Consider the following 9,528-nt stretch of genomic DNA (forward strand, 5'->3'; position numbering starts at 1 on the left):
AACACTCATGAATGCCTGACTTGGATTGAGATGCAAAGAGATAAAAGCAGAATTTCTGCTTATAGAAGTTTACAAATAAGCAGGGTCACACACTCTCATACAATTAGTAAATGAATATAAAATTCAATTCAAACATTTAACAAGCAGAAACGATTAAAATACAAGCTAGCACATAATCAAGCACTATACGGGGCACAATCCTCATCAGCTGCATAGCAGCCCGTGTGTTAAGCAGGCAAATAACATAAAATTCCATGTTAACCAGGCAAATAACCCTCCTTAAAACCCTTCCCTGGTTCTGTCACCATCAGAGAAACGCCCAAGAATCTCCTGCATCTCTGCCCCTATCTGCCACCCACCTCTGTCTGCGTTTTTTCCCTTTTCAAAAATCACCTCCTGGGAGTTGCTGGCCTCTTCTCCTTTAGTTGCCCCACGTCCACATTCCCACGACCTCTAAAATTCTCACCCCACCTTGTTAGGCGGAATGTTAACTCATTCTTCAAGGCACTTCCAGAAATATTCTCTGGTACCTTCCTCCACCCTCCATGCCCTGCAGTCCCTCAAGACACCTGGGGTGTCCCCTCTCTGTGCTCTGCTGCTCACCACACTGCATGGCGAGGATCCTCGCTGTCCCTCTCTCCTAAAGTGGCTAACTTCTAGAGAAAAGAAAATGATTGCTTGGAAGGTCAATAAAAATTCAAATCCTTGAACACCTTAATCTTCCACCTAAGAACCAGTAACTCTTAAAATTAACATTATTTATCATTAAAGGGATTAAGTAAAATCAAATCTCCTTGCAACTCCGGCAAGCTTTCTTGGTACAACTATTTTAATTAGTAACCTTGATAGATTTTGGGGGGGGGGTCGTTTTGCAGTTTTAGATTTACTGAAAAAACAGGTACAACTATTTTTTTAAACTCAAACAAACAAAACTCTTCAGATCAAAAAAAAAAACAAAACAAAACTATTCCCCAGGTGATGCTGGAACTCATCCTGAAAAATTTTCACATCTAATTTCTCTGCTAGGCGAGTCCCGGCGCCCAGTGACACATTTCCCAACCACAGGGCTTGGTCACCAGCGCTGAGACACCACCAGCAGGCTCTGACCTATTCTCTGAAAGCGCCTGAGTCCCTCCACCCTGTCGACTAAACTTCCGTGATGGGCATCACCTCTGCTCTCCTCCGAGACGATTCGGAAGCAGGGACTTTTGCTCCTAACCTCAGGCCCACAACTTCGCCCTCAACCACGGGGCGAAAGTTAGGACCAGTCTTCTAGTCCCCGCGCTGCGAAAGACAGCATCCTCCCACCTCCAGGACCTTTCCCTCCCCGAGACCGACGCGGGTCCCTGAGGTCCCGGCGCCCCTGCCCAGGCCGGGCTGCGACAGGTCCCCGAGGGGCTCGGGGCACGACCCTCCCGGTCACCACTACAGGTGTCCCTCGGCACTCCGCCGACTGGACAGTGAGGAGGGAGCCGGCTGGAGCACAGCCATCCCGCGAGGGGTGGACGGGTGGCAGGAGGCGGCCAGGAAACGATACGCGTCTGCCCGTCGGAACTGGGCCGGGCCTCGGAGAACTTGGCGACGAGCGCCCGACACGGGCAGGCCGAGCACGCAGAGGATGAGGGGGGCCGGCGACGGCCTGGGACCGGCCAGGGCCGCGCCGCCGGGCCCCGGGCTGAGCCGGAGGGCGGCAGGAGGCACCGGTGCGAGACGGCCCCAACCGGGTGTACAGCCCGGACCAATGACCCAGTAACCCCCACCGGTGCGGCGCCGCCGCCCCACTGCCCCGACGTCGCCCTGGGCCCCCGTCCGTCCGCCCCGTACCTCACCTGCTGCTCCACCGACGTCCGGACAGCCGCTCTCCCCGAGTCGCTCGAGTAGGTCCGGGCGCCAGTCACAACCCGCCCTCACGCCGGCCCTCCCTCTCGCAGCCCCGCCCCCAGCGCCGCGCGCGCACGCCACGCACGCACGGACGTCACTTCCGGGGCCTCTGCGCGCCGCCGGGAGGATGAGGTTACTAGTCCGAGTCTGCCCTGGGTGGAGCGGTCGGGCGAGACTGGCGTGGGTGACGGCACCGACAAAGCCGTATGGCGAAGGGAAGGAGGCGGCCTCGACTCTGTCCCCGGGGCGCTGACCTGGAGCGTTCGGGAGCCAGCGGAGAAGCGGGTGTTTCCTTGTCTTTTCCTCAACCCCTGCTACCGGGATCCCACTAGGAGTGGCCTGAGGGTGACACTGCCCATTCTTAGCTTGGAATGGGAGGCGGTGGCAAAGGCTGCGGCAGAGCGGTGTTTGGGCCAGTGCACGGTTCCAGCCCGTAGGGAATGAGGCTGCCTGAGAAACTAATGAATCCCATCGCTTCACACGGATTTTAGGATTTTAAAAGTTCTTGAGTTAGAGGACTTAAAGAAATTGGCTGATCTATTAGCCGGTTTTACAGCTGAGCATAACTGAGTTCCAGAAGTTAAATATGTTAGCCAGTGTCACACAGTATTAATGGTCGAGTTATAAATGGAATCCAATTCTCCGTGATTCCCGTTTCAGGACTGTTGGAGACAGCAGCTGCCTCTGTATTCTGGATGCCATCTATGGCACAAAGCGCAGCCACGACTGGAAAATAAATAAATAAGAGACAGAAAAGAAAATACTATAGTACAGTGTCTGGGAGGGAGCCCTGGGTTGGAATCCCAGGTTGGCTAAATGCTGCCTCTGTGATCTTGGACAGCTTGCCTAATATCTCAGTCTTTGCTCGTTATTTGCAAAATGGAGATTGATTTGTTCCTCACATTATTCCTAAACGCGGGAAGGTAGCAGAATATGCCACCCCAAAATATGCCTCTTTGACATAAGACTTATTCTGAGAAAGTAAACACAGAGGAGCCCTGAAAATAAACTAGAAGTTAACCTTTTGTAAGGGAAACGTACATTTATGAAGGAAATCGCTATTTGTAAAAGTGTCTCCCCCTCTGTACCTGGAAGAAAAGGACAACTCTAATAAATCTCTAGAGACTCATCAGTGGAGAAGACACTGACTTAAATCTGTATAACAAACTTCTTAGCTTGTTTATTTTTCTTTCCCTGGTCACCTCCATAACTGGTCTCCACCCTCTCCGCCCCCCACCCCCAACAGACACCTTTCCTTGTTTGTCTTCACCGGAAAATGGTATTTAAGTTGGCATTCTAAGCCTTTTCCCTGGGTATCTCCTATGTATATGTGAGGTATACATGTTAACAAATCTATTTGTTTTCTTCTTTGTTACTTTTTTATTATAAGGGTTTCAGCCAAGAACTCAGAAGAGCAGAGGGAAAATTATTTTCCCTCCCCTACAGTACCTAATGTATGCTAGGCTGAGGATACCAGACTATTAAAAAAAAAAAAAAGTAAGCTGAGAAGCTTACATTCTAGGGAAGAGGTGGAGGAGCCACTAAACAATAAATTATTTACAATAGTACATAGGATAGTGACCATTGCTATGGAAAAGAATAATGCAAGGGAGAGGGATAGCCAGTCCAACCAAAAAGTTTGATGTTTTAGGGTGGACAGGAAAGCCCTGGCTGAGAAGATGGCCAGAGCAAAGGGTTAGGGAGCTAGCTATGCTACAATATTATGCAAGTATTTGGCAAGAGTGTTATAGGCACAGGGAACAGCAAGTGCAAAGGCCCTCCTGATGCCAACTTGTGTAGCTGTAGCAGTGAATTGAGGGGAGAAAGGAGAAGAGATCAAAAGGTAATGGGCAAAGCAAGTAAGGGGCAAACCCCAAAGTCAAAGTGGGAGGGGACTAGCAAAAGTGAGGACAAAGTCTGACTCATTGGGGCCATTAATGCAACAAACTACCACAAAACTACCACACTTCCCTCTGGGAGAAGGGGTGGCAGTGGAGGCTATTGGAAAGGGGCACCAAAGGTACAGTCAACTGAGCAGGCAATGTTTTAGTTCTTGAGCCGGGTGATAGGTATATGGCTACTCACTGTATTATTCTTTATTTCAATTTATGTGTTGTTTTGCATATTATGAAAATCAGACCCATTGGAAAAAGTGAAGATAAAAGAGTAAATCCTGGAGTGGGTCAAATGAAAAAGAGCCATCAAAGAAAAAAAAAAAGAGGAAAACTAAAAAAGAGGAGTAATGTGGAGGCTAAGGAGAGAGAGAAAGCCAAGGGATTGATCAGATGAGTCAAATTATGCAGAAAAGTTAGGTAAGATGAATCTACCAGAGAGAAATGAAAACATACTAATAGAAGTGCTTAAACCACACATCCTTGTCTTGTTCTCAATCTTAGTGAAAAAAACTTTCAGTCTTTCACCATGATATGATGTTACCAGTGGGTTTTTCATACATGGCCTTTATCATGTTGAGGAAGTTCCCTGCTATTCCTGGTTTACTGGGTGTTTTTATCATCAAAGGGTATTAATTTTATAACTTTATTTTTAATTGTAAAATATACATAATATAAAATTTACATGCAAAGGAGTGAAGTTGGACCCTTACCCAACACCGTGTAAAAAAAATTAACTCAAAATGGATGAAAGACCTAAATGTAAGAGATAAAATTTAGAAGGAAGCACAGGGGAGAAAAGCTTCATAACATTGGATTTGGCAATAATTTCTTAGATATGACACCAAAGGCACAGGTAATAAAAGAAAAAATAGACATATTGGACTTACCAAAATTAAAAACTTTTGTGCATCCAAGGCAACAATCAACAGAGTATAAAGGCAACTCACAGAATAGGAAAAAATATTTGCAGATCACCTATCTGTGATAAGGGATTGTTATCCAGAATATATAGAGAACTCCTAAAATTCAACAACAAACCAATTTACATGAGATGTCTTTCCATTTATTTACACCTTCTTTCATTTCTTTCAGCAATGGTTTTGCTGTTTTCAGTGTACAAGTCTTTCACCTCCTTAATTAATTCCTAAGTATTTTATTCTTTTTGATGATATTGTAGGTGGAACTCTTTTCCTAATTTCCTCTTTGGACTGTTCATTATTAGAAATGCAACTGATTTCTGTGTTGATTCTGTACTACTACATTGCTCAATTTGTCTATTGCTTCTAACAGGTTGTGTGTGTGGTGGTGGTGGGGAATCCTTAGGGTTTTCTACATATAAGATCATATCAGCTTCAAACAGATAATTTTACTCCTTCCTTTTCAGTTTGGATGGCTTTTCCTTTTCTCGCCTAGTTGCTCTAACTAGAACTTGCAATACTATATTGAATAGAATTAGCAAAAACAGTCATCCTTGTCTTGTTTCTTATTTTAGCAGATAAGCTTTTAATCTTTCACTGCTGAGTACAATGTTAGCTATGGGTTTTTTATATGTAGCTTTTTTATATCTATATTCCTAGTTTTTTGGAGTGTTTTTATCATGAAAGGGTATTAAATTGTGTCACAAGCTTTTTCTGTATCAATTGAGAAGGTCAGGTAGTTTTTTCAATATAGTGAATAACATTTGATCAATTTTCATATGTTGAACCATCCTTGTATATTCCAGGAATATATCCCACTTGGTCACAGCATGCAACCTTTTTAATATGCTGCTGAATTCTTTGTTAGTATTTTGTTGAGGAATTTTTGGGGGGGTGGTTCTGTAACTTTATTGAACAAGCACAGTTAGTTCTCATCCACATTAACTGTCTGTAGATTTTTGAAAGTGGTGACAGATACATAGGTAACCAACGTATAGAGCTTGTTTGGTGAATCTTCATCTTCATTACGTTTTCTGGACAACCGCACATGGATATGGTATGGGACATTCCTTATTCCTTTGGCCCAGACAGCTTTGTTGATCCTGGTATCAATGCATACATCTGGAGTTCCCATCTCCTTCATGGCAAATTTCCGGATTTCTCTGAGTGCCCGAGGGGCACGCTTCTTGAAACCCACTCCATGGATGCACTTGTGAATGTTGTTGGTGTATTCTCTGGTCACCACCTTGTTGATGGCGGACCGGCCCTTCTTCTCACCGCCCTTCTTTGCTGGAGCCATCCTGCCCGTCCCGGGTTGGAAAGGGAGGATTTTTATATTAATGTTCTTAAGGAGTATTGGTCTGTAGTTTCCTTGTAGTGTCTTTGTCTGGCTCGGTATTAGGGCAATGCTGGCCTCACTGAATAAGTTAGAAATCATTCTCTCCACTTTCAATTTCTTTCTGAAGAATTTGAGAAGGATTGATAGTAGTTCTTTAAACATTTGGTAGAATTCACCAGCAAAGCCATAAAGTCCAGGGCTTTTACTTGTTGGGAAACTTGTGACTACTGATTCAATCTCCTTACTAGTTATAAGTATATTCAGATTTTCTACTTCTTTGTGATTCAGACTTGGTAGGATTTATGCTTCTAGGAATTAGTTCATTACATTTAGTTATTCAATTTGTTGGTGCACATATATTCATAGAATTCCCATAATCCTTTTCATTTATGTAGTCAGTAGTAATGTCCCCTCTTTTATTTCTGATTTTAGCAATTTGTTTTCTCTTTTTCTTAGTCAATCTAGCTAAAGACTTGTCAATTTTGATGATCTTTAAAAAAACCAAGTTTTAGTTTTATTGATTTTCTATATTCTCTTGTTTTCCTATTCTCTGTTCCATTTATCTCTACTCTAATCTTTACTTTCTGCCTTCGGCTAGCTTTGGTTCAATTTGCTCTTCATTTTTCTAGTTCCTTTAAGGTGTACAGTTACATTATTGATTTGAGATCCTTCTTTTTTAATGTAGATGTTTTTACAGCTACAAATTTCCTTCTGAGCACTGCTTTCATGTCATTCCAAAGGTTTTGTAAGTTGTGTTTTCATTTTCATTTGTCTCAAAGTATTTTTTAATTTCCCTTGTGATTTCTTCTTTGACCATTGGTTAAGAGCATGTTTTTTAATTTCTACATTTTTGTGAGTTTCCCTCTGTTACTGATTCTAGTTTCATTCCATTGTGATTAGGAAATATACTTTGTATGATTTCAACCTTTCAAAATTTACTAAGGCTTTTCTTTGTGGCCCAACATATGTTCTATTCTGAACAATGTTCTATGTGTATCCACTATTGTTGGGTGAAGTATTCTATATATGTCTGTTAGGTCTCATTGGATTATAGTGTCATTCAAGTACTCTCTTTCCTTACTGATCTCATCTCTGGTTGTTCTATCCGTTTTTGAAAGCGGGATAGTGAAGTCTCCAACTCTTATTGTAAAACTGTTGATTTCTCCCTTAAATCTGCCTTTTTTGGTTGTTGTTTCATATATATTTGGTGCTTGGTTATTAGGTGTATATATGCATATAATTGTTACACCATCTTGTTGCATTAAATCTTTTTCAGTCTATAATGTCTTTCTTGTCTCTTATAACCTTTTTTAAAAAAATTTATTTACTTATTAAGTTTTAAATTTTTGGCTGCACTGGGTCTTCATTGCTGCTCATGGGCTTTCTCTAGTTGCGGTGAGCAGGGGCTACTCTTCGTTGCGGTGTGTGGGCTTCTCACTCTGGTGGCTTCTCTTGTTGCAGAGCACGGGCTCTAGGCGCGCAGGCTTTGTTGCTCCGGGGCATGGGGGATCTTCCCTGACCAGGGCTCGAACCCATGTCCCCTGCATTGGCAGGCAGATTCTTAACCACTGAGCCACCCAGGAAGTCCAACCTTTTTTTTTAATGTAAAATCTATTCTAACAATATAGACACCCCAACTCTCCTTTGGTTACTGTTTTCATGGAATATATTTTTCCATACTTTTACTTCCAGCCTCTTTGTGTTTTTGTATCTAAGGTGAATTTCTTATAGAGAGCAGATAGATGTAACTTTTTGGGAAATACATTCTGCCAATCTTTGACTTTAAATTGGAGAGTGTAATCTATTTATATTTAAAGTAGTTGCTAGGATTGACTATATTAAAAAGCAAGCAAACAAACAAAATAAAGTAATTGCTGCTGAATAATGACTTACTTCTGCCATTTTGCTTCTTGTTTTCTATATAGCTTATATTTTTTCTCAATTCTTCCATTACCTCATATTTTGGTATTTAATTGTTTTTCTGTATCCTACCATTTTCATTTTCTGTACTTTTTCGTTATTTTCTTAGTGGTTACCTTTGGGATTACAATTGACATTTTGAACTCATAACAACTTAGTTTGAATAATACCAACTTATTTAAAACAGTATATACTCTACTTCCAATACAACTATGTCCCTCTCATTTTATCTTGTTATTGTCACAGATTTCATCTTTATAAATTGTGTGCCTATCAGCACAGGTTTATAATTAATGTTTTATGCATATATGTCTTTTAAATCATATAGGGGAAAAGAGAGGAGTTATAAACCTTTAGTACAATAATGCTTTTACGTTTACCTAGGTATTTATCTTTACTGGTGTTCTTATTTCTCCATGTGGCTTCTTCCGGTGTCCTTTTTTCTTCAGCCCGAAGAAGTCCTTTTAGCATTTCTCACAGAGCAGGTCTACTAGTAACGATGTCTTAATTTCTCCTTCATTCTTGAATAGTTTTGCCAGATACAGAATTCTTTGTTGACAGGTTTTTATTTCAACACTTTAAATATGACATCTGACTCCCTTCTGGCTTCCATAGTATGTGACGAATTGGTTCTCTCTTGCTGCTTTCAAGATTCTTTTTCTTTGGCTTTCTACAGTTTGATTACAATGTGTTTTGCTGTGGGTCTCTATGACTTTATCTTATGTGGAGTTTTTTGAGCTTCTTGAACTTGTAGATTTGCCCCATTTTCTTTATCATTTGCACCCTCTCTCTCTATCTCGCTTTCTTCCTAAAGAATTTAAGACTAACTTGCAAACATCATGCTTCTTGATGCCTACATATTTCAGTGTGTATTTCCTAAGAATAAAGATATTCTCTGAGAAAAACCAAAGCAAAATTATCAAAATCAGGAAAATTAACATTGATAAAATCCTATTATTTAATCTATAGCCTTTATTCAATTCTCAATTGTCCCCAAAATGCCCCTTATAGCTATTGTTTTTCCTGATCGCAAATCTCACCCAGGATCACTTAATTGCCATGTCTCTTTAGCCTTCTTTAATCTGGAATAGTTCTTCCATTTCAATTTGTCTTTTATAATGTTGACATTTTTGTAAAGTATAAGATGGTCATTCTAAAAATGTCCTTCACTTTGGGTTTCTCTGACTTTTTCTCATGATTAGATTCAGGTTATTCATTTTTTGGCAGAAAAATCACCGGCATAATGTATTCTCCTCAAGGCATTAAGACAGGTGATGTGCATGATGTCTGTTTGTCCCATTTTGGCTAACAACTTTGGTTAATGATTAAGGTGGAGTCTTTCAGGTGTCTCCACTGTGAAGTTACTATTTTTACCTTTATAATTAATTAGTAATTTATAGGAAAATACTTTGATGATTAATGATGATTCAGTTATAATTATGATGGCTGCTACATGGAGGTTTTCTAACCCCATCATTCTTTCTCTATATTTATTAGCTGACATTTTACTGTAAGAACTTTCCTTTCTACCTCTTTTATGTAATTATTTATTCATTTGTGTCAACATGAGTTCATG

General features: G+C 41.1%; 2 protein-coding genes across 7 annotated transcripts in view; both read right to left on the reverse strand.

Annotated features, from left to right (window-relative positions):
* Nucleotides 1-1,915, reverse strand: part of LOC308628803 (rab5 GDP/GTP exchange factor) — a 119,350-nt gene extending 117,435 nt beyond the window's left edge. For 4 of the 6 annotated variants that reach the window (XM_081256110.1, XM_081256106.1, XM_081256112.1 and 1 more), the window contains exon 1: nt 1,830-1,915. The gene's annotated coding sequence lies outside the window, so the exon portion shown is untranslated. Of the gene's footprint in view, nt 1-1,824 lie in introns of all 6 variants that reach the window. The other 2 variants (XM_081256108.1, XM_081256114.1) reach the window with 2 other exon arrangements.
* Nucleotides 1,916-5,618: 3,703 nt separating this feature from the next.
* On the reverse strand, nt 5,619-6,014 carry LOC308629173 (large ribosomal subunit protein eL31-like; the record flags this gene model as incomplete). The annotated part of the gene is made up of 1 exon (XM_081256716.1): nt 5,619-6,014. The coding sequence occupies exon 1, from the start codon at nt 5,991-5,993 to the stop codon at nt 5,619-5,621; it is 375 nt and encodes a 124-aa protein (XP_081112842.1). The 5' UTR covers nt 5,994-6,014.
* Between the last annotated feature and the right edge of the window lie 3,514 nt (nt 6,015-9,528).

The sequence above is a fragment of the Mesoplodon bidens genome (genome assembly GCF_964165515.1).
Source record: "Mesoplodon bidens genome assembly, chromosome: 15".
NCBI classification, from domain to species: domain Eukaryota; kingdom Metazoa; phylum Chordata; class Mammalia; order Artiodactyla; family Ziphiidae; genus Mesoplodon; species Mesoplodon bidens.